The sequence below is a fragment of the Polyodon spathula genome, unplaced genomic scaffold (genome assembly GCF_017654505.1).
Source record: "Polyodon spathula isolate WHYD16114869_AA unplaced genomic scaffold, ASM1765450v1 scaffolds_1422, whole genome shotgun sequence".
Classification (NCBI taxonomy): Eukaryota; Metazoa; Chordata; class Actinopteri; order Acipenseriformes; family Polyodontidae; genus Polyodon; species Polyodon spathula.
The window spans coordinates 212,339-236,496 of NW_024472902.1; the positions used below are offsets into that span (position 1 = coordinate 212,339).

At 42.9% G+C, this 24,158-nt stretch overlaps 1 protein-coding gene across 8 annotated transcripts; it reads left to right on the plus strand.

Moving 5' to 3' along the window:
- The first annotated feature begins 606 nt into the window (after window positions 1-606).
- On the plus strand, window positions 607-23,303 carry fubp3 (far upstream element (FUSE) binding protein 3). Of its 8 annotated transcripts, XM_041242690.1 has the most exons (20): window positions 607-761; window positions 3,908-4,019; window positions 9,229-9,262; window positions 9,640-9,689; window positions 10,445-10,516; window positions 10,906-10,963; window positions 11,076-11,238; window positions 11,398-11,496; window positions 11,866-11,970; window positions 12,083-12,185; window positions 12,374-12,474; window positions 12,878-12,943; window positions 13,602-13,743; window positions 17,150-17,310; window positions 18,516-18,586; window positions 18,733-18,809; window positions 19,074-19,142; window positions 20,508-20,579; window positions 20,997-21,127; window positions 21,750-23,303. In XM_041242690.1, exons 1-20 carry the CDS (start codon window positions 663-665, stop codon window positions 21,756-21,758), a joined length of 1,794 nt encoding a protein of 597 aa, XP_041098624.1. In that variant the 5' UTR covers window positions 607-662; the 3' UTR covers window positions 21,759-23,303. The 8 variants fall into 8 exon arrangements, with proteins under 8 accessions (XP_041098624.1, XP_041098627.1, XP_041098626.1 ...); XM_041242693.1 differs by lacking the exon at window positions 20,508-20,579; XM_041242692.1 differs by lacking the exon at window positions 19,074-19,142 and having other exon boundaries at window positions 608-761.
- The last annotated feature ends 855 nt before the right edge of the window (window positions 23,304-24,158 follow it).

Consider the following 24,158-nt stretch of genomic DNA (forward strand, 5'->3'; position numbering starts at 1 on the left):
CTCAGAATTTTTTTTTTTTTTTTCTGGTCTATATATTCACTTAATTTTATTCTCAAGCCATGAAGTTCGTGTTCACTCTGCTGATATTTGCAATGTATGTAGGTGTGCTTGTACGCAGCATTGCATCTTGTTTATACTGGCGCTGTCTTACATTGTAAAACACGCAAAATAAAACGCGTGTGTAAGATCGTAAGCTGTCCATCATTACACCAGCGTATGATTGTATTCACTGCTGGGTTCTTCATTCAGGCTGCAAATTATATATTTTTAAATGAACCAATGCTGTTGCTTTCTTTTTATCTTCTAATTGTATCAATCAACGTCATCGCCCGAAATGCTCTCGAGTTAAACAGCCAGTCCCTTTCTTTTGCGCTTAAACTTTTTTTTTCAAACCCCCCCCCCTTCACTCTAACCGGAAGCCGGCTGCCCTGACGTGTCGGTGCAAGCCCTCTATCTCCCGCCGCGCCCAAGTCTCGCAGTGTTTCGGTAATTGGGGTCGTGTGAGAGTTTGAGCCAGGTTTCCGTTTCCCCGAGGTCGAGGCGTGCTGTTCCTTGATCTGCTGGCTGGTCTGGTGGTATTTTTTTTTTTTTTTTTTTTTTTTTTTTTTTTTTTTTTTTTTTTTTTTTTTTTGTTGTTGTTGTTGCCGAGCGCTGTTGCAGGGATGATGATGATGGCGGAGCTGGTGCAGGGACAGGCCGCGGTGGCTCAGCCTGGAATGAAAGGCGATGGCTTTGCCGACGCGTTGCACCGGGCCCGGCAGGTAATGCACAGAGAGAGGGGGGAGGAATTAGCAGGGCAGGCGTTCAGTGGGGGCCCGCGGATCGGGATCCGGGGTGGTTTATATTCACAGCCCCCCCCTCCCCTCCTCCCTGCCAGGGCACACATCCACTGCCTCACACGCCGTTCACAGCCTCCGCCGAGCAGCCTTCCCGCACAGGCTGGGAGCCATGCGGCCCGGCCTGGCTGCGAGTGCGTGTAAATGTTAACCAGGGAGCGGATTAGCGACCGAAATAACTTCCAGGGCGGACAATTGAGTCAACTTTTACCAGGCTAACGACGCGCAACCTGTCGGAGCCCCACAAAGTGGTGGGGTGTGTGTGCGACTGGCTTCGGCCTTGGTCGCTTCCCCCAAAATATCCTAAATGCTACCAGGCACGGTCAGACTGCAGCAAGAGGATTGTGTTTGTTAAAATAACACGTTTCCCTGCGTTTTGTCCACGGATGATTATTCTTAATGTAATTTTTAAAAACGTGCTTGCCGGGTTTAAATAAGGCATAAGTTAATTCGAGATTCATCTTGTGTTTCATCTCCACTACAGAAATGGCCTACAGTTAACTTTTTTTTTTTTAATTCAGTTTTAAAACCGAGTGTTTACGGTGGTTTTAACGCGTAATTTTATTTTACGTGTAAAAGTTTGTAGGCCGTCTCGTTTTGTATTTTTCACTAGTCGTGGTACTTCGGGTTCAGCAGCTCCCGTTTAACTTCATTTTACAAATGTGTAAGCTTTTAACGTCGCTGCGCTTAAGCGTGTGGCTAACTAGTGTAATAAAACGCACATTTTCTGTTCGTGGAGTGCTTTTGAGTTCACCAGTGGCAGTGTAATCTTCGGCCAAACGCCGAACACGACCCCCAGGCTTCAAGGCCCAAAAGTTTATGCCTGTGTATATTCCCAGAGTTGGGGTCTGTTAAATTCTAACTTTTTTTTTAAATCCCCTGTTTTTTTTTCGAGGGAATTGGAAACACATATTTAACACACAACTGTTGTGGTTGTTAAACTGCATTAATTCTGAAGCCGATTTAAGTGACTGAATTAATTGGCGAGAATCGCATTTTAACAGACTACTGCCTGCAATTTTGATCAGTGATGTGCTTAAAGGAAGTGAAAACAGGAACTGACCCGAATCCTGTACATAATTATTTTGTTACCCCATTTTTTTTTTTCTTCCACAGTCTTTAGTTGGCCCCCGCATTTGCTCTATCTTGTGCAGGTTCCAAGGTTGTTATGGCTGGTAGTTTCCACTGTTGACCTACCCTGCTTGGATCAAAGATTAGCTCTGTGTGGTTTGCACCAGTGCCCAACATCGTAGCGTCTTGGTTTAGATGTACGATATGAATAAGGATGAAACATGTATGGCTGTTAGCTTTGATACCAAAAATTGAAATAAGACCCCCGTTGCACAGGAGTTTGGCTCATTCCTGGTTTTACTAAGCATTTTAATGTGACGCACCAAACCTTGTTAGCTATTCACTGTGGCTAATCAAGCACATATTAAAACCTGGAATGGGTGCATTAACTTATTCCAGTCTTATTTCCATCCCTGGACTGTAAAACATGCAGTGAATACTTTGCTAAATCTGGCATGTTTGTTAGACTGCACTAACTAACTAACTAACTATATATATATATATATATATATATATATATATATATACATACACACACACACACACACACACCACATTTAGTTCTGTATACCAAAAACCTTTATTTGTATTTATTATTGAGATTTTGCTGCCTTAGTTTGTTCTGTTTTATTCTAAGTTAATGGTGGCACATGGTTTTAATAAGGGGCTGGGGTGGGGACTTACTTAACCCCCCAACAACCAGCCCACCAAACAAGCTTATTTACAAATGTGGTAGTCGCTCCAGACTGGGTATATGAAAAAGTTTAGCCGCACATACCAGCATGGCAGGCAGTAGGCATCCTACAGAAATAACACAACATGCCAAATACCTCCAAGACGTTTGCTCGTGTCACTGCAAGCTTGCAAGTCCTTGTGCAACGTCCCTACCTCAGTACAGTGATTCAGGGAAACAATTTCCAGCGTGGGGCCCCAGACAGGTTAGCAGCAAGATAAGATGCTGTAGTGCCGCAGTGGTGCATGGGACAAATTTTTTAAAGCACATGTTGGGATTGTCTTTAGCAACTGTGGAATGGCATGTGGCGAAGAGATAGATATGAGAATAGGTGACTATTTGGATCACTTACAAAGCATACTGCATGTTTCTGCAGTGATGCAGTCTGTCCATCCCATAACGATTCGTTTGCTTGTGTGTCTTTTGCAGTTTCTGCAGTAAAACTGATCTGTGAATAGCCAGGTTCTCAGAACAGAGCCGCGGTTTACAGTGGGAAAGGGGAACGGCAAAGCAGGCCGGTCAAATGCTGAAACTTTAACTCGAAGAGAAACTTCATCTGGTGGGGGCAGATGTACTTTTTAAAGGGAAATTATCATCCTGTGTTATATCATTTCTTTTTTTTTTTTTTATATGCTGTACCTTCGTTTTGTCGCGGCTTTTTAAAGTTAGATTAAAAAGGACATTTTTATTTGGATGTGTGTAATTTCGAGGGGTGTTGTTGTGTCTTTCACTGTTTATTGAAATTGTTTTGTATATACATTTTGTTGTTTTTAATCCTGTGAAGCGCTTTTCGATTTTAGCCACAGTTTTCAGCCCTTGTTTATCCATGCACACTCTGGGAGTTTGACCAGGAGAACTTGTTATTAGGATGATGACCTTGCACAAAAGTGACTTCAAGCAGTAAACAGTTGTGATGTTCTCGGGAACATGGTGCCGTTCTGAGTTATCTCTTAGCCGGGACTCGGATATTGACTGTTCCAGGGTTGGTGCTGATATTAAACACTGGCAGTGTTGGGTTCTTGTTTCATTTCCAAAGCGTTTGCGCTTAACGTTTGTGTGTGTGTGTGTGTGTGTGTAGAAAAAAACTAAATAGATTTGGTCAACTACATAAATTCCCATGTACGTGTGTTCCTAATTAACCCAGAGTGCCATGTTTGAGCCGCTGGAATTGTCAAGCTGTTCAGCCTTATCCTAGGAATATATTGCATTCCCTGTCTGTTCAAAGAAATTAAATGCAAATCACAGCTTGTGTCTTTGTTGTCTTCAGATTGCTGCTAAGATGGGCGGAGACCCTATGCCCCACATGAATAACTCCTCGCTGGTTGTAGACCCTTCTATCTACGGCTACGGGGGGCAGAAGCGGTCCCTGGAGGAAGGAGGTAAGCTGGCTTCTGCGCTTATCCAGCCCTGTGTGTCTCCCCTCGGATGTTCTCCGGAGATGGGGAGGTTTTTCTTGTCGTTCCCAGATGAAGGTGCAGTATGCCCCACTAGGGGCTTTCACTGTCTTCCTTGGTGTAAAGAGGGAGGGGGTAGGCAGGGTTGGGTGCAGTTCCTCTTTTTTCAATTCCATTTCTAATTCCTCTTTTAAAATCAAATTCCCATTCCCTTTTAATTCCAAAACGTTGTTGATCAAAATTTGCAATTGGAAGTATTCAGTTAAAATGAGTATCTCGCTGTGGCAACAAATTACTTAATTGATGGGCTGCAAATGAAAACAGTGGAACACTTGAGTGTTCTTGTGGCTCTGAAGATAGATTCCAATTCCTTCAAAGGACTTGGGATTTGATTTTTAAAAAGGAATTGGAATTGTAAAGCAGGCCTTGTCACCAACCCTGAAGGCATGGGTGTGGATTGCTTCTTTGTTAAACTGAGAGAGAAAAACAAGTAGTAGTTTTAAAGCAAACAAAGTGATGTTTAAATGGCATTTTAGGTGTTCCCACCATGGTATGGGCGCACGCGTGATACAATTTTTGGATCGATATGGGGCTGGAGGTAGGTTCCGATTTGAATTGTTGTCCGGTTACCACGTACGTGAATATTTGGTATAAATAAGCACTCCAGGAACCCAGACGGGTTTTTATTGATCTTGGGCGGCATGCGTCTAAGTTGAACTCTACGGAATGTTAAGAGCAGGGGGCGGGTCCTCGAAGGTGTGGGTGTGGTCAGTACATTTACAACATTCTGACTGCAGTCGCAACAGAACACAGAGGGGACTTAGCTAGTTTGTGATTCGTTCACTGAGCGATTGCTGCTTTATTCCGACTATGAACAGGGATGGCTGTAAGACTCCCACTGCATAGCAGTTTGCTCCATTCCTGCTTTAGCTTTAACAAGGCACACCTGAGTTTGTTACCTGTGCACTGTGGCTGATCACGCTCGTAGTGACTCTGCTTTGCAGGAGGAGTTTTTATTTCCATCCCTGTTGAATGTTTCGTAGCTTTTTCAATCTAATTAGCGCTACTTCCTAAATAAGGAAGTAGCACTAATTAGCAAAACAACATTCAACCGTCAATTATAAATATCACCGTAAAACTTGTTTTGGTTTTGTTAAACTAGATACAGAGATAGTGATGAGCTGCAGCTCTTTGATATCGAGTTAGATGCACTGTTTTGTAGCTGGCGTGGGGTGTCAAATTACTGGTGCTTTGGTTCTTTATCAGAACCAAGTCAGGACCGGAGTTCAATTGGCAAGTGTTCAGTGTGTTCACAGTTGACATACCGTCATGCTTTGCTTGCACAGTGAATTTTAGTTTTTTTCTTAATCTAAGTTTGTTTCCTAGCAACAACAAACAACAAAAAAAATCGAGCCAAACAGCAGAGTAAATGTTTGCTAAGTTTCCACTAAACTATGGTCCCTCGGTCACGATGCTGGCTGCATCATTGCTCAGTTTTTTTTTTTTTGACCTGAGGTCCGATCACAAGTGTCTTTACCATTTTCAGCCCGTACTCTTCTTGTGGGTGTACCATGTCATTGGCCATGGAAACACGCATTGCAGCTCTAGTGTAACTAGCGGTCAGTGTCATTGAGAGGCAGCTACAGTTTCATTCACTCATCTGCTGGCGTGTTGGACTCCGTTCAGCCCTGAAGGTTTCTCTTATTTTTTCTCCAGTCCTTTTAATTGTTTTGCCTTCATCCTCGCTTTTTTGAAATTGAAATATTTTCTGTTTCAATTTGCTGTCTTTGACAGGCTGGAAACGCAGAACTGAGTCGTGCCCTGCATTGAAACACACAGCAGTGTAACAGAATTAAGAAAGTTGCACATAGCCCCTTTCTCTCACTAGGACTCTCTCTCTCTCTCTCCTTCTCTCTTACATCTCCATGTTTTCCTACTTCAATATTTTCAAGGTTAAAAGAGATTAGGGCTGTCAAATGGAATGAGCTTCTGCATCTTTTAGAAGTGCATGCATTGCTTAAACACAAAACAGCGTGATCGGTTCATAAGCACGAGTTTTCTCTTTCTTCTTTCTTACTTTCTCCTTTCTTCTTTTCCACCTGACAGACCAGCCGGATTGTAAAAAATTAGCACCTCCAAGTGATCGTAAGTAGCGCCGATCCATTCCCATCCACCCCCACCCCCTCTTTCACCTCACCCTCTTCTGGAGTTCATTTAAGATTTTTTTTTTAATATAATTGTTCTGCATGTTGCCCATCAGCTGGTCTGTAGATGGAAAGAAAGAAATGACCAGATGTTGTCATGGACTCCACATGCTTGTCTAGCAGTATCTGGCTGTCAGTTTTAACATTGATTATATTGAGTGGCAGTAATCAATTGCTCATTTCAACCCTTCAAGACTTGCGTTCTGGATCAGGTTGATCGCTTACAGGTTTTACCAGGAGCTTCACTTGTACCAATCAGAACCACCAGAATTAAAAAAAAAAAAAAATAGAATGAGACTACCGAAATAACATGTGGGATGCAGCTGGTTTTCTTAATTGAATTGTGGAATCGAAGACATTTGCCACGGTCTTTATTAAAATGAGAGGTGGGGTGCATTTAAATAGATGAGGGAAGCAACATAGCACAAACGATTGTGGCCTTGCATTTAAGTTAGGAAAGTTAAATCTCTCTTTTTGTTTGTTTGATACAATTTCAAAATCTAAGAACTAAAACGCCACTTCGGTTTGATGACAGGTATTGTTTTGATGATGCGCCCCCGGCACAGGTGATTGGAGAGGTCCGTTTGATTGTTCTGTCTCTTTGTGCTGGCATGTCAGCTCTGGCCTGAATGAAATAGCCAAAACCAATAGGCTTACAGGGTAACCACGAAGGCTTGTTTGTGCTCAAAGCCTGTTTTCTCATCTTCATGCCAGAAGCTTTTACCAGCGAGCAGCTTGAACGATCTCAATCCAATCCTTTATTGAACCAGGTGAAGCAGTTTGTAAAACAAGCTGTTTCACAAGCGAGACCTGGCCAAGTGGACGCGCGCACACACACACACACACACACACACACACACACACACACACACACACAGAATACTGCAGTGCTCAGCCAGAGAGAACCCTGAACCACAGTCTCTAGCAACGCAATTGCATGTGTCAGTCATCCAGCAGCAAGTCCCTAATTTTATAACAAAATACAAAAACAAGCTCCTGACTGCAGAGCTATTGAACTATCACTTCCCCCACAGCGGGTCAGAGCTTTAGAACTGCTGAGCGGCTTCAACTAGCCAAGATCTCCAGTCCAGCAGTCCAGCAGTGTCACATAACTGCCTTGGCTGTTTGTGCCCACCGGTAGGACTGAAGGGGCACGCGCTGTGTCTTGTCGGGGGTTGAATCTCCAGTCATGCAAAATGAAGTCCCAGTTTAATTTGCGTTAATGGTTTCAGACCAGTGTTCCCATTAACTCTCTGTAAAGACTTTTTTGTCTCCCTTTTTATACGGACTAATTTTCAGCAAGGCTTTTCTTTCTCTCTCTCTCTTGCAGGCACTATACATGTGTTGCTGGCTGAAACCAAAATAAGTAGCAAGAACGATGGTTTCTAGCTATCCACTAGTGAGAGAAGAGATTTGTCGATTTGCATGTTAAAGGGATGTCCGGCTGCATACAATCAGTGGCTCAGTGGAGTGTTTCATTTTCACAGAGGATTGCATTTAACATGTCTGACTTTAACACAAGATTAAACAGCAGCTGGTTTGAAAAATAAGAGGTAAAACGCTAAGTGTTGTATTTTCCAGTCGTGATGTGAAATGCAATGCACAGTAGTATCCGACTGCGGTAGGACCAGAGTAAGGGCGGAGATTTAAAAAGTCAGATAAATGTTTTAAGTGCCATTATACACACCTGGAACAATTGCTATATTAAACACAATTATTATGAGATTCAGCTTTTATTAGGGAGCTCCCCTAAATCCGATGTTTAGACTGATCCAGGGTATTAATGCTTGTGAGAGGGTAGCCGTGTGGGTGCGTGCATTCGCTGCAGAGTGACAGGCAGGAGATCGAGACGGAGGTCGAAGCTGATACTCCCTGCAGGTTGTGCATACAACACAGTGTACGAAAACTTTGAGATCCACAATCTGTGAACCTATCTTCTCTGTTCAATAATAAACTAACTCTGGCTGCTCTCCCGGCTGTCGCCGGTGTTGAATTGCTTACTGTCCAGTATCGAGCCCTGGTTCTGGTTCTCTCACACACACACACACACGCCTGTGAATTTCAGCTGCTTTAGCCCAGTTGGCTTTGGTTTTGCAGCAGCCCTGAGCTGAAATAAATTGAACCTTTTTATACCTGACGCCCTGCTGGAACACACCTACCTGCTGATTTAGATTGCACACCTGGCAATCGCACACAACAGACAGGCTCTCCCAGGAGCGTCAGGTACTATATTAATTAATTACACTCTGTTTTACAGTATGCATTTACACAAAAAGCCCTCTTCACGCGCAGGGCTCCTGCCCTGCCACGGTGCCTTACACACTTACATTAGTGTCGGGTCATTTAAACCGCAGCAAAATGATGCATTGGGTTATAGGAAAAACACACAATTAAGTGCAATTCTCTTTCCTGTACCATTCTGCATGAGCGCTGTACACGTGGGTGATGTTGCTGGAGCGCTTGATCAGGGCGGTTACACAATCGATTGCTGGATTGTGATACACCCATTGAAATTTGCTCCTGCACGTTTACTAAACACACACTAAGAACTTGTGAGTGATTTAATGGAACTTATATTTTCAGTAAAGCGTTGGCTAAACAGAAGGTCCTTTTTAAATGCACCTTCTTGCAGATCTTATGACCTGTGCGTTGTGTCGAGTCTTGCAGTGGGACTTCAGTGCATGTTCTATCTTGTGGAAGTCCCCCATGCAATATGGGACCAGTTCTGGACACCCGGTTGTCTGTTTTTGGTAGGGTTATTCATTTATTTTTATGGCAGCTCTGGGCCTCCTGCGAGTTCCAGCTGTGCGACGGTTATAGAGAATATCGACAGAACCATCTCCTTTCATTTTCTTTGTATCTGTGTTGGGTCATTACACATTTAAATTGCCTCGGGTGCCTGAATTTGTTTTGTGTTAAGATTAAGTTTTAAGAGATGAAAAGTTAGATTATCCGTGTTAATTTTTCTCTCTCTCCCTCCTTTCTCTCAGTGGGTAACCAGCTCGGAGCAATGGTACATCAAAGGTAAGCCTTTTCAATTTAGCCTCTGTATTGATAACTTGTAAGTAGCTATTGATTCAGCAGTCTTGATCAACAGCTTAGTCCGTCCCATTTACCCCAGCTGGGCTGATGCTGAACAATATGTTTGCCAAAGACGTGTTTTAGGAAAATGCTTCTCGTTCAGATCAATTGCTTTTATTTATTCTGAAATATTAAATCTCATGCAGTCAAAGACCTGGAACTTTCAGCCTACCAGGAAAAAAAGTTTTTCTAGTATACGAGGGCCAAGTACTGTTGCAGAGATCCGGGGTCAGAAGTCATTGTAAAATAAGATTTGTATTCAAATTTCACATTTAAGTACATGTACCATTAAACTTTGGTTTTTTTCTTTCCTTTTTAAGGGCTATTATGACAGAAGACTACAAAGTGCCTGATAAAATGGTTGGATTTAGTAAGTATACTTTGAAGGGTTTGATTCGACATGCCTGAAATGTGTATTTAAACCAGAGCACAAGCTTGCCCTGTATATTAAAATACTGTTTCCCACTCCATTTCAACCTTTATAAATGGTCATTTTTTTTTTTTGTACTGGTCAGACCAGTTTAATGACTAAAGAGGGTCAATAGGAAGCAAATGCAGTTCATGTTTAAATTAAACCCTGGTTGGATTTTTCTGGTTCAGCTTTTCCCAAGCCATTAGTAAGGATGTCTGCCTCAGAGGCCAGAGCCTTTGTGACCTGGGGTGCCGTGGCTCTCCTCGCATGTGTTGGCTCTCCTGGCGAGACTTGAGCCTGTTGCACTGGAGAGCAGAAGGGTCAGCCCATTAGCCTTCTGCTATTACAGCTCTGGAAATATGAAAAGGCTTTTAGTTACCTTGCTTGTTTAGTACTTGCCACCTGTTGTGCAAAAGCCATTGACGATCTGACTGCAATTATCAGTATTCATCTATTAAGGCTGTCTCTCACTGGCAATGAGCTGTTCCCTACTGTTCTTCCACATTGGTTTTAAATGCTGGATTTACATCCAGGTTTGTCCCATTTAAATTCACGGATTGTCTGTTTTTGCATTATTTGCACCTGCGATTGACTAAGATTTCCTGGAAAAATTAAGCAAAAAAAGTTAATATGCAATTGAGAAAATATTTGGAAATGACTTCCTGGGCTATATTGACGTGTGTGTGGTTTTTTTTGGTCCTGTTTATTTGCAGTTATCGGCAGAGGAGGCGAGCAGATCACAAGAATTCAGCTTGAATCCGGCTGCAAGATTCAGATTTCGTCAGGTAGGTAGATCTGCAGGTGAAGGGCGGGGTTAGTGTATCTAGGAGGGTGTAACACACAATTTTTATGCAATCCTCCCAATCACTCCCACACATGCTTTGTATCTGGGGTGTGATGTGTGTCTATTCAAAAGGCACTGAGCTTGGAATCCACTGCCTCCTTTCTATGGATGCTGTGAACCCAGTAGATCTTTGTTGCGTTATATTTATACCCAAGCAGTTGTATTGTGCATCTTTCTGCAGGAGAGTGCTAACCTCAATTTGGCACATGTTGTATCCTTGAAGTACAAATGCTACCATTCTTGTATTGCATAATATCCAATGCTGTGCAAGTGGGTAGCCCTTTGTTTAAAACTAGTGTTAAACTTTGATTTTTCCCCTGCTCTGTGCAGATAGCTGTGGCATGATGGAGAGGCCATGTACGTTGACTGGTACTCCAGAAAGCATTGAGTAAGTATCTGTTGGCTTACCCCAAGGGGGGGTGGGTGTGGTTATTGATCAGTGAATACAAATTAGATTTATTTTTGCATCAACACAAACATTTTTTTAATGCCATTAACAGGCAGGCGAAGAGGCTGCTGGGCCAGATCGTGGACCGGTGTCGGAATGGACCCGGGTTCCACAGCGAGATGGATGGTAATAGTGCCATTCAGGAGATCCTGATCCCTGCCAGCAAGGTGGGGCTGGTCATCGGCAAGGGAGGGGAGACCATAAAACAGCTGCAGGTGGGTCCCACTCTCCTCCATCCACATGCACGTACAGACCTGAGCACCAGTCTTGTACAAACTTGCTTGTGGCCGTCACCAGGCTCACAAGTCTGTAAACGCTTGCCGCTCATTCATACTCTCTGCATGTCTGACTCCCTGGCTCCTTTTTTGTTGCAGGAGAGAACAGGTGTGAAAATGATCATGATCCAGGATGGGCCCATGCCAACAGGTGCTGATAAGCCTCTTCGAATCACCGGAGACCCCTACAAAGTGCAGGTATATATCCAGCACATGGCAAATTAAAGGACGAGCAGGAACAAGAATCAATACACCTCGGGGATTGAAATAAAACTCCCCTTGCAGAAGTTTGATCCATGTCTGGTTTTACTATGAGTTTAATAAGATACACCTGAGTTTTATTTCCATCCTTGCACCTGCGCAGATGTTAAAAGCATTATATGTTTTGCTGTTGCCTCCTACAAGGACTTGAACTATTAACATTAAGGGGGGGGGGGGTCCCCATCCATAACTCGAGTCAAATTGTAAGGTGTAACAATGTGTTTTCCCCAGTCCAATTCGTGCCAGGTGTGCTGTGCTGGGTTTCTTTTGCCAATGACTTCTCTTTGTGTTTTTCTTCCCCTGCAGCAAGCCCGAGAGCTGGTGATGGAAATGATCCGGGAAAAGGACCAGGGAGACTTCCGTGGCGGCAGAAGTGACTTCGGATCAAGGCTGGGTGGAAGTAGCTTGGATGTAAGTTGAACCCCCAGCTGAATTATTTTGTTATTAAAATGCCCTCCTGTTTCTCCTACCCTTTTTTTTTATTGTTTTTCTAAATGTGTTTCTCTTCCTTGGCGCTACACAGGTGGCAGTCCCGAGGTTCGCTGTGGGAATCGTTATCGGCAGAAACGGAGAAATGATTAAAAAGATCCAGAATGATGCCGGAGTGAGGATCCAGTTCAAACCAGGTAGGAATTGTTTTTTTTTGTATGCAGAGTTCAATGCCTTTTTAAGAGCACTGTTTTCCTCCAGTTCAAGTTGCAATAGCCAAATTGTCATTTAAATAGTTCATTGATTAATCAATTAATCCTTGTCATGTGGTTATTGAGAGCGAGCTAACTTTTTTTTTTTTTTAAATCCTTCCCGTTGTGCTCAGATGACGGGATTAGTCCAGAGAGAATTGCTCAGGTGATGGGTCAGCCCGATAGGTGTCAGCATGCTGTGCATCTCATCAATGAGCTTGTCCACACTGCGCAGGTACGCATTACTGTTGCTCTTGTCAATGTGTTGCGATGGCTGTTTTTGTACTTGCGTGCATGCTTGTCTACCGAGTGCTGAGGGACATTTGGAGGTTGGGGAAATTAAAACCTTATTGGCCAATTGATTGAGTCCAAGTTCCGTGCATCGCACTCCTCCAAAAAAGATAGGGTTTTCAATAAGCTTATAAGTTGGATTTACCCCCACCACCCCTAAATTAAAACCTACCAAGCTGTACTTGGAACCTGTACTCGAGTTAGTCCATTGTGGCTTTGATCATCTGCCTAGCAGACATCTCCCTCTCCCAGTTTCCACATTGAGCGGCCACACACATGGCACGCGACACCCCCACGTACCTCGCTGGGGGGTGTTGGTAGATGGATTAAATCTAGGTTATCCGCAGGCGGGGCTGGAACCTGTGACCGTCTGGCTCAGAGGCGACAACGTCATCAGACAGGTGTACAGACAGGTAAAGCAGCCACCATCTACCACACAGTCAATGTTCATTAAATCAGCCCTGCCTCTGCAGCCGTCTTCTTCCTACCCAGATCAGGTACCTTTATTCTATAGCGCCGCTAACCGGTGACTTCACGAGGGGGTGGAAGTCCTGGCTCAAGTTGGTGACTGTCGGAATTGGGATAAAGCACAACGTTTTGGGGGATGAGAAGATTTTTCACCCACTATGACTAGTGGCGCCTTCCTTTTGTGCGTCTCTGAATTGTTTCAGTGTTTGGGTTTCTTGATGCAGTCAAAGTCTGGAACACTGCTTCGAAAGTAAAATTTAAAAAAAGCAAATGTGTGTGTTTTTTTTTTTTTTTTTTTTTTAGATATTTTAGTAGCACTAAACCTAGTGGTTTAAAAAATAAACATGGCACTACTAAGTTTAGTACTGCAATATATTTGCTACGAGTTGAGTGTTAGTCAGTTTTAATAGTGCTTGGAGTGTGTGTGTGTGTATCTGTGGTTATATAAAGAAATAGTCAACATTTTTTTTAGAACCTTTTCATTGTTTTAAATTCTGCTGCCCTGCCATCCAGTAGGAGTCGCTGCTGATCAGCAGCGGGCTCTTGAAGAATCCGGGACGTCTCCCAGAGATCCTCATTTTGCATTCCTGTTTCCCTCCACAGGAGCGGGATGGATTTGGAGGCCCTGCTGGCCCCAGGGGCAGGGGCAGGGGCCGTGGCGAGTGGAATCTGGCGTCGCCAGGCGGGCTACAGGAAGTAACATACACGATACCTGCTGATAAGTGTGGCCTGGTCATTGGGAAAGGTAGGGTTTAGCATTTAGCAGTTTATCCAGCATGCAATATTAGTTTGTTTTTGTAATAAAGTCCTAATGTATTGCGTTCTGTAATCGAAAAGGAGACATGAATTCTTTCCCCAGTTAAAGAACAGAGCTGTAGTATTCGGTGATATGAGTGATCAAATCAGAATGTGCTGGGAAGGCAATAAATTTAAAGTGAAACGCATTCAATATCGGGAGTGAGATCGGACTCCCAGTGTCCATCCTGAGACTCAATCCCAGGCAGATTAAACCCAGAAGAATGGAACGACTGTGGAAGTTAATCCCTGCTGCCATCTAAGAGAAAAAAAAAAGTTCATTTTAAGTTTATAATGGGGGGGCCACCAGCACACGGGTGGTCAGCCAGTAACCCCCCTTTTTTATCTCCCTCTTATGAATACTAAAAGTGCCTTTTCTCTTTCCAGAAGCACTTAATGAGGGGGATAATATGTGGAAAGTAATGTGACATTAATTGTTCCAGCGTTATAACAGCAGCCCTCAATCATGTAGAAAGACTGCACCCCCTTGCTTCTAATGAGGCTGGCATTGAAGGCAATGGAGTAGAGTTCAGGGATGACAGCAGTTGAATTAGGTTATTGGCTATTCATGTTCACTCTATTGCCAGCTATTTAAAAGTCATTGACCGTCTAAAAGGGGGCGGGTGGGTGTTCTACCTATAGTAAAATAAAAACAGAGCAATAGACATGTCAAGTACCTTCTGTGCAGATTGTGGGTAACAAAAACCTTGCTGCTCTAGGCCCCTTCCTTGAATTAGCATAAGAAACAATGTTGATGGAGAAGGCATTGGGTCTGAGGCCTGTCAGCGCTGTCTTTTGGCTGGTTTGATGAATTGCTTTACGATGCTGGGTGCGGTCGGTGCCACTGTTAACCCTGCTGTCACTGGGCTTGCTTCCTCCTGGCGGAGGTTTCTTCGGGGTATTTCTTCCAGGCTCGTCCGTCTGTTTCCTTGCAACAGGCATGGTTCACCGTCTGGCATGTATTTTGTGTTACATTTTGTATATTGGGTGTGTTGCTTCATTCACAATTAACCCCTTCCCTGCTGGGGTGGTTGCCCTTGCAACACGAAGCGTGTCTGCTGTTTGCTTTGTATATGTGCTTGCAAATCTCGAACAAAACTCATATCTGTAAATTAAAAAATCAATACAGATACATGTCTGTTGCAGTGGTGTACAATATTAGATGCCTGCGAGTATTTCATCTAACTGAAACACTCGCATGGCAGATTTTGTAGTAAGAAATGTATAGTCAGTTTGTCATAGCTGTTTCTTTTTAAAAGATGTGATGTGCGTGCTGGTCTTGTATCCTGTAATATTTCTCTTGAACCAAAGCACCCAAAGTGAATGTTCCAAGCCTTCTTTGGAGTTAAGCAAGCCCCTTGATCATTTCATTGATCGTTTTTGTAGAATTGGTACAAATACATGATCCTTATTATACTGTAATCCTGAAGAAATGTGTTTACTGTTTTCACAGCCTCCATGTGCAGGCGTTGCTGGTTTTGTTTTGCAGTAAACACACGTGCCCCTGTGTCTTTCTGTCCGTGCCCGAGGCTATAGAGCCAGGCTGTCGGAAGCCGATTTCATGGCAGCTACCCCTTTCCCCTGTCCGGTAGTGTGGGAATCTGGCATTGGAATGTGCTCTTTGGAGCCATTGTGTGTTTTTTACCAATTTTCAAAGCTTAAGGGTCCCAGCATTGTGTGCTGTGAAAGGGTGCAGCGCTGTAGCTAAAGGTGGTCTAGTAGTTGTTACACCAGTTGGTGTTTTAAAGTGTCTTATGTCCAGGTGGCTGGATTAATTGGGTTTATGAAGAAAGAGCTGATGGAGATCCTATAGTGGAAGTATGATCTACACTTTTAATTTTTTTTTTAAATGGGGTGCTAATCAGTAACAATGCTTTTTTAAATTTTATTTTCAGTACTGTCCTTGTAATCAAACGCTGGCTAACACAGCGGTAATACTCCATGGTCGAGATGTTTTTTGTTTCAATATGAGCATCCGCTCAGTGTGACCTGGTGGGCTTCAGAACGTCAGAGGGTTAACTATTGCAGTGGGGTACGCAGGGCTAAAGAGTGAGGCCAGAAAACTTGCCAGCGTCATTTTTATTTTTCACTGTTAACTTTAACCCACTCTAGCCACCTGAATAGTGGAGCTTCTTTTCACCGGCAGACCTCATAATGGCATCATTAATGCGAAAGTTAATTTGGTTTACAATGGGTTAATGGCCCATGGGCAGTCTATTGGATCCAGTGAAGGGAGAACAGGAGGCGGAGGGGAGAGGGGGGGGCACTCTAAGGAGCTTTTTCAGGGGCAGGTCAGAGGAGGTCGTGAAAGTGTCACCCAGAAGTGAACAAACATGTAATTGATGTTCGGACATCCACAGGGCTTTCAAATCTCTGCTGTGCTTTTTGAACTGGGGTGGGGGTACGGGGGGGTGGAGGGGTTGAATTAGGAACCGAAGAGAAGGGCTCTACATGTCCGGAGGGTTACGCTTTTAATCCATTCTTGTTTTGCTTTTATTTTTTTCCCCACTGAATGTTTAATTGCATCCTTGTTGCAGATGTTTGTAACAGACTGGTGTTTGTACCACCAGTATGCTTCCCCCTGTCTTTTTTTCAAATGGATCTGGGAAGTGTGGAGGTTTTTTTTGTCCTCAATTTCACGGACTTTTAAAAGCGTGTGTTTTTGTGTTTTTTTTAAAGGGAGTCGTTTTTGAATTGACGTTTATCACCACGTTGTGTTGGGCTGTCTGTGCTCCCAGGACAAATGGTGAAATTTGCACAGATATAATTGAGAAGATCTAGGACATTTTAAAGGGTGGAATTGGCATTGTGGTTCGAGTGCTGTGGGTTTGAGAAACGTGGTGCTTCATGCTGAATTGCTAGTTTGCTGTATTGAAATGTAGTGTCTCCTGAAGATGCCAGACTCCACTTTTATGGACGGTGAGGTAATGGATTCAGTAGAGCTGTAATTAAAGCTGTGGGCTGTGCAGTCTGCAAAGTGTCTCTAGAGCATCCTTGAGTATCTGAATATTGAATTTTGATTGCAGCACGTCTCCCATCCATGTGTATTGTAGGCATTAATAAAGTATCATTTTGGTATCATTATAGATTTACCTGTTTTTAAAGGAATGCTGTTTTTTTTCCCAACCTTTTTCTTGGTGTGCTCTGCAGTGATGTACATCACAACTGTGTGTGCATGGATGGAAATAAGACTGATTGCTTAGCAGCAGTGTGATCTATTCCTGAGCTTGTTACCTGTACACGGTAGCTAATCAAGCTTGTAGTAAAACCTGGTCTTATTTCCATCTGCAGCGGGTTCGGCACCATGTTCTCATAGGCTTTCTTTAACCCTTCTCTCTGTTTGCGGTGACCCTCAGGTGGGGAGACGATCAAGAACATTAACCAGCAGGCAGGTGCCCACGTTGAGCTCCAGAGAAACCCGCCTCCCAACACAGACCCCAATGTCCGGATCTTCTCCATCAGGGGCACCCCGCAACAGATCGACCTCGCCCGGCAGCTGATCGACGAGAAAATCGGGGTACAGCAGTCATTCCTATTGGTTTTAATACATTGATCAGTCTCTGTCTCACTTATAGAAACAGCTAGCTATTTAGCATCCTATTGGTTTTCATCATTAGATCTGTCTTTGTAGCCCTATGATATATATTATATATAGATATTTATATAATATCTTTGATATATTACCCCTATCATTTTATTTTCCTTTGATGGGTGACCTTTCTTTTTACAATAGTGGTTGGTCTGTTAGTCGGGGAAGCAAGTCATTCAGCTTGCGGTTTTTGAAGTGTTTTCCAAAAACTAAAAAACAAAATTTCCCAACCCGCTCTATAGAAACACACCTACAGTTATCGGGCTGTTGCCACTCTGCCTCCCTCCCTCACACGGGCAGCAGGGGGAAGCTTGCAAGCATTTGCATGTGATAATTCTTGCCATGTAGACACAAAATAAATATACCTGCCATTAATCATAGTGCCTAACAGTGTGTTTAGCCATTTAAAAAAAAAAAAAAAAAAAAAAAAAAAAAAAAAAAAAAAAAAAAAAAAAAAAAAATAACATGACAGGGTTTTCTGGATAGATGAACCTCGCAGGGGGGGTAAATTGTTCAGTTTGTAGTTCATTAATAAACCACGATTTTAGAAACAATCTGCTGAAATGTGCTCCCAGCTGCAGATGAATGAGCAAATCATGTGAAAATGGTGATAATTTCCCTTTGGCTGGCCACAACCAGAGGTGACTGGCTGTACAGTGTAGTTTAGCAGCCTCAGTGGGGTGGGGGGTGTTTGGTATAGTGTAGTTTAACATCCTCAATTGGGGGGGGGGGGGGGGGGGGTTGGTGTTTGGTGTTTAGTGTAGTTTAGCAGCCTCAGGGGGTGGGGGGGGGGGGGTGTGTAGTTTAGCAGCCTCAGTGGGGTGGGGGGTGTTTGGTATAGTGTAGTTTAACATCCTCAATGGGGGGGGGGGGTTGATTAGCCAGATAGAATGATCTGTCCTTCGGGGTCTTGAATTGGCAAGCTGGTGCTGAGCTCTTTGAACGTCCGGAGCGAGACTCTAAGCTTCCAGCAGCTCTCCATCAGACCCCTGTCAGCCCTCGGCCCTCGCTGTGACCTGTGCACCGGCTTCGTGATTTAACCCTTTCTGCATTCCCTCCCCTAGGGTTCGGGTCTCTCGCTGTGACCTGTGCCCCAGCTTTGTGATTAACCCTTTCTGCATTCCCTCCCCTAGGGTTCGGGTCTCGGAGGCAGCAGCTTTGGTTTAAACCCTTTCACCCAAGGACCTGCTGCTACCCACCAAAAGTAAGTCCACATCTACTGTCTCTAGAAAGCAGGATGTTATTGAGGGCTCACATGTATTCACTATTACTGAGAACAAGAGCTGGTGAAACGTGCTGCTGTGTTCCTTGCAAGTTAAATTGGCTTTATTTCATGACCTTCTCTTCTAGTGGACCGCAGACATTCATGGCAGGAGGATGGGGGACCACATATCCAACGTGGCAGCAACAGAGTCAGCAGGATCCTAGTGAGTGCCTTTGTATTTCCCTTTGGGTAGGGCATTCCTGTCTGACAAAGGATCACAATTATAGTGATTTATTTTTTTTGGTGTTTTTGTTTCAACTAGGAAAGTTTGCTTTTGTATTAAATAAATTCTTGATGGTACATGAAGAAGAAAATGCTTTTATAGCAATTACCCCCCCCTCCCCCCACACACACACACACGCACGTGAAAACAGTCCCTCATGCAGACTCCCCGTTTTCAAGCGGTGTTATCTGTATTTGGTTACAGGTCACAATGGACCCCAGACTGGCCAGGTGGACTATTCCAACGCCTGGGAGGAGTATTACAAAAAGCTAGGCAAGTGTGCCCTGGGACAGCAGGGTTCTGGGTCAGTCCAACCCATCTTAAGGGTGGAGGAAAGCACTTTTAAAAAGAGCTTTTAAAAAGCCAGCGCAGCAGGTGCACACGTCTGTGTTGTCTTGGTTAGCGCGAAAGCGCTCTCTGCTTTGGCAGGTGGGGTGTGCCAGCTGCCCCCAGTAGTGACCCCCCCCCCCCTTCACAGAGGTCTTGACTTGTAAGTCCGTTTGGCACTCTTCAACTCTGAAATCATGCATCTGCCCCCCCACACACGCACACACCCCCTGAACTTCCAACAGGCTGCTCTTCTGTGTGTCTTCACTGTCACTGCCCAGTCAGTCTACCTCCAGCCCAAAGGTCATTGTTGCTGTGCAGAGCTGGACAAAAGCCACGGCATAGAAGAGAAGGGCAGGCTTCACGCAGGAGGAGTGGATTAATCCAGAGTCTCTTCCCTGCTGTGGGCTTCTGTTCCAAGTAATTCCGCTAAACTGCAGGTTCATAGCTGAGGTGCCTGCGTGGCTCAGGCACACATGAGGAAGGGTGGATGAAAACAGTTTTTGTACATACAGCTCTCCAATTATTTAAAGCAATAGAGCAGCGGGTCCCAAGCGTAATACACACAAGCCCTGGAAGAATGTCCCGTGACCATAAGGATTCGGTTGTGGAAGACAGGAAAGGAAAGAAGGTGCAACTTCAATGTGCAAGTATTGTCGAGTTACTACTGACAAACACCCAAGCGTTTTGGAAAGTAACCGAAAACAATAATTTCATACAGCATATAAAAAGCGAAAGTCCCTGGGCGGGGGGAAAAAAACTATTTTAAATAACTCAAATAGCTATTAAAAAAAAAAAAAGCACTGCAATGAAAAACAAAAAACTGAAGTCGTAAATACAGTGCGTGTAATTTGCGCTGTGCAGTGATTGCTGGCGAGGGCTCTATATGTCCTTGTCTCTCTCTCTTGTTCTCTCTGGTATTTGGTTTGCCTTAAAGGTGCGCGCCAGGGCACTGAACTCAAGTGTCCCGCAGCTGCGTGATTGTCTTGCACCGCACAGCCTCATTTGTTTTTGAAAACCAACCAATATCAAGTGTCATTTCACGCCAGAAATTAAATCCCAATGCGTTTTTAAAGCTTTTGTCTGAGTATGGAAGGTCTTATGAAAGTGTTATTCGGTATTCCACAATTTGTCCTGTGTACCCCCGTGACACTTCTCGCGTCCCCGAGGGGTACATATACCCCCGTTTGAGAACCGCTCCGATAGAGCAAGGATTTGAACACGTGGTAGATCAGTCTTTTTTATTTTTTATATAGGCCTGTGCTGAAAGAGGATCCCGTTTAATTTCTCTCTCCCTGTGTTTTTGTGCAGGTCAGCAAAGCCAGGCTCAAAGCACAGGCCCAGACTACAGCAAGGCATGGGAAGATTACTACAAGAAGCAGAGTAGGTTCAGGGGCTTGGGCGGGATTCATAGGGCAGTCCTCTGTTACAGCTCTGTGAGCGCGGGCACAGAGCGAAACCGTGCACTTACTGACAAACTAACATGCACGAAGCTTGTCATTTGAAACTAGGTTAAGTCAGTCGGTACTCTCTATTTTAATTGTAAATAATTGGTCATGCAAAAAAAAAAAGGCGTAGATTTAAGGGCAGATTCCTCCTTGTTGAACTGCACTCAACCTTGTACGCAGTGTTGAGAAAACTCTCTCATCCTCACCCACCCGGTCAAGTTAACTGCCAGTTTTTCAGCTTCTGCAGAAATTGCATTTGTTTGTTTTTTTTTTTTTAAACAAGTATCAAGGCTTGCCTAACGTTCCTCCTCCGGTAGCTTTACTAAAGTTTCTTTTTATTTCATGTTTTTAGGTCAGGCTGTGGGTCCTGCCTCCCAGCAGAGTTCTCCACCTGATTATAGTGCAGCCTGGGCAGAGTATTATAGACAGCAAGGGACCTACTATGGGCAAGGCAATCAGCCGACACAGGCCCCCGGCCTCCAGGTAGGACAGTCAATTCAGCTTCGTTCTTCCTTTCTGTGAAACCCTTAAGCAGTGATCTGTCACCAGTCCTTGTAGCACCACCTTGTTTTAAATGCCTTACTAAAATGATCAGGTGCTGAATCTGAACTAGTGAAGGTGCCCCCATCCCCTCTTCATAGTCAACAGTTTATCAGATACTTGCTGATCCTTGCTGATCGGATAGCTGCTGTAATTCTGTTAAATTCAGTTCTGGCCAGGTCATGCTGGCTTTGCTCCTGGTCGTATTAGTAACGTATCTGTGTAGTATTTTTATAAAAACAACTAATGCTAGTAAGCTAGTTGGAAGGGGTGTAACTAAGCAGGTGCCTTTCTGTTGGAGATTTAAGCTTTTCAGATTTTGGTTTTCTGTAACTGATAACATGAATATCCTTTTCGTAAGGTCAGTTTAGTTCTTCCCGCTGTCTGTTGCGGACTCCTCTACCGTCATGTTTGTAGCTGATTCCGCACTGTAGTAACGGCCCCTCTCTGTTTCGCTGCAGTGAAGTGTAGATCAGAGACTCCTTCTGTGGTAGTGCACTCCTGTAGTGTGTGTGTCGGGGGGTTTTCATGGACTGTCTCTCATTTGCTTTATTTTTTCTTGCAGGAACATTAGGCACAAGTCCCTTTTATTGAAGATTTTGGAATCATTGCAGAGAGGAAGAAAAAAAAAAACCTTTTCTAACAGAGGTTTCTAGATTTGCAACGCCTTGATTTGAAGACTTTTTTTTTTCCTTAGTGAGAAACACTAGCTGTAGAATGACTTATATGATTAAAAAAAAAAAAAAAAAAAAATTGCAGAATTTCTAAATCAGGAACATTTAATTGTTACTAAAAGTTGTGGACACAGTTATATTTGAATGGACAAATTCCGGGATCTCTTTTGGGCTTAGAAAACTTGTTTTGTGTTCTTTTTTTTTTTTTTTTTTTTTTTTTTTTTTAAGAGAAACTCCAAAATATACGCCCGGGAGTTGTAACATTTCAGCAAAACGCAATATAATCTATTTTTTCTAGTTCTGTTGCAATAAAGAAACGTTATTTAGGCTTGGCAGTCTTGAGTAAAATTTGCTGAATATTTTTTTTTGACAAATGTTTTAAAAATGTGTACATTTGTGTAGGTTGTTTTTTTTTACTTAACATTTTAATGTTTTTTTTTTTTTTGAGATGAAGCTGTGATGTTTTGTTCATGAAGAGTTGTTGATTAGTTATGGGAAGCCATGATTGGTGATCGCCCAGCGATTTCTGAAATTTAATTCCTGTCGTGCTATATATTTTTCATTGTGATGTTTGTATTCCTGGTTAAGAAGAAAAGGTGCAATATCTAATTTCAGTTTGAAACGGAAGGAAGGATTCTCCCTTTTTTTTTATTTGGACAAACTGGTAGTTCTACATTTATGAGGTGATTTTTTTTTTTGGTGATAAATAAGCAAGATTTATGGATTTTTATTATATTGATCAAGTGAAGTTTAACAAAAACAACAAAACAATTAATGTCTTGTATTAAGTGCTGGCTTTTGATATCTTAAACCTATGTGTGTGTATACAAGTGCTTGAAATACATTGTTATTTTTAAAATGCAGAGGATGCTTTTCTCGATTGGTTTACCCTCTTGCACCTGCCCGCCCAGCCTCCTCGCCTGTTTCTTTTCAGTTCTCTGTGGGGTAGAGAGGGAGAGGGGGGGAGAGAGAGAGAGAGAGAGAGAGAGAGTTCAGCTTTGAAATTTGATGTTGCATCCTTTTTGAAGGGACAAAAACAAATCAGGTTGTCAATTTGTTTGTTCTGTACATTTAATACTCAAGACTGCGAAGCCTCGTTTGGATCCTACCTGTGTAATAATAATTAACAGTTTTTATATTAAGTATTAAGAGACTGTTGTTGGTTTATCCTATCCCCTCCCCTCCTCCTTCAGTACACACTGTGGACAGTCCTAATGCTAATAACTTTTTAATTCATTGTTATTACTGTTTTTCTTACAGCTGTGTGTGATTCTAATATGTCTGATTTTGAATTAGTTTGAAGTGAGTTTAGGTATTAACTGCATTGTGGTAAGATTTAAGTTGCTTAATGAAAAGGGATATTATAATTTCAGAATGTTTTGTTTTTAGTGGGTTATTTTTTCTCGTGTGTACAGTTAACCATGTATTAAAAACCCAAAAGTGAACTTTTTTTTTTTTGCGTTTCTTCACCTGATTTATTTGTGTGGTTTTTTTTTAAGCACATTCCTGTTTGAAATGTACTGAAATCTTTTTTTCTAATTATGCTTGATATGCCTAACTTCAGGACCCTGTGATTTGGAATAACATGGCAGCATACTTCAAAAAAAACAACTTTTTACTCACTTTTTGTTGCCATTTTACACTATGTAATAAAATAACTGCAAGGTTTTCTTGCGGTGAAAGTATAGCGGTCTTTATGATTTATTTTTTTAAGTTAAGAGATTAAGTTTTTTCTGATACATATTTCTCCCACTTCCTCAATCCAAGATTTAATATTCCCACCTGCTCCTGTCCCTGGGTGTCGGGTGATTATCCAGATTTCAGGTCATGGGGTTTTATCTTCTGCTTTAAGGGATTCTGCCCATGTAGGAGTTGAAAGCTTTGTACAGTTCATCTAAAGATGAGAGAGCATTTACGTTTCATCTCTGCGCTTTAAAAAATGAATGGTTTAAATATAGCCATATGTCTACAGCACTAGTTGTGTTTACTGTACTTCAGAACTAGGATATGTTGACAGTCCATGCAAATATTTAACTGATCACTCTGTCACGTGTGTTCTGTCTAGTTTCAGTATGTCTAGTGGGGGTTTTCTTTTTGGAATCCAAAATGTGTTCACTTTTACTGGGGTTTCACGTTGTATTACCCTTCCACGACACGACGCGGTGACGCTCGGATAAACGCGTTTTAGAAAAACTTGCTCACACGTGTTAGGTTATGGCGACAGTCCATAGTCAATTTCTATCTTTTTTTTTTAATTGAGAATCAATTTGTGCTGTTGTGATTTGGTAAGATGTCGTCTT

Bases quoted from the DNA above. Each gene is read 5' to 3' on its own strand.
- fubp3 (XM_041242690.1), top strand. From the start codon at position 663: ATGATGATGATGGCGGAGCTGGTGCAGGGACAGGCCGCGGTGGCTCAG. The intron at 9,263-9,639 runs GTAAGCCTTTTC...TTCCTTTTTAAG, and splicing joins GGAGCAATGGTACATCAAAG to GGCTATTATGACAGAAGACT. The intron at 12,944-13,601 runs GTAAAGCAGCCA...TTCCCTCCACAG, and splicing joins TCAGACAGGTGTACAGACAG to GAGCGGGATGGATTTGGAGG.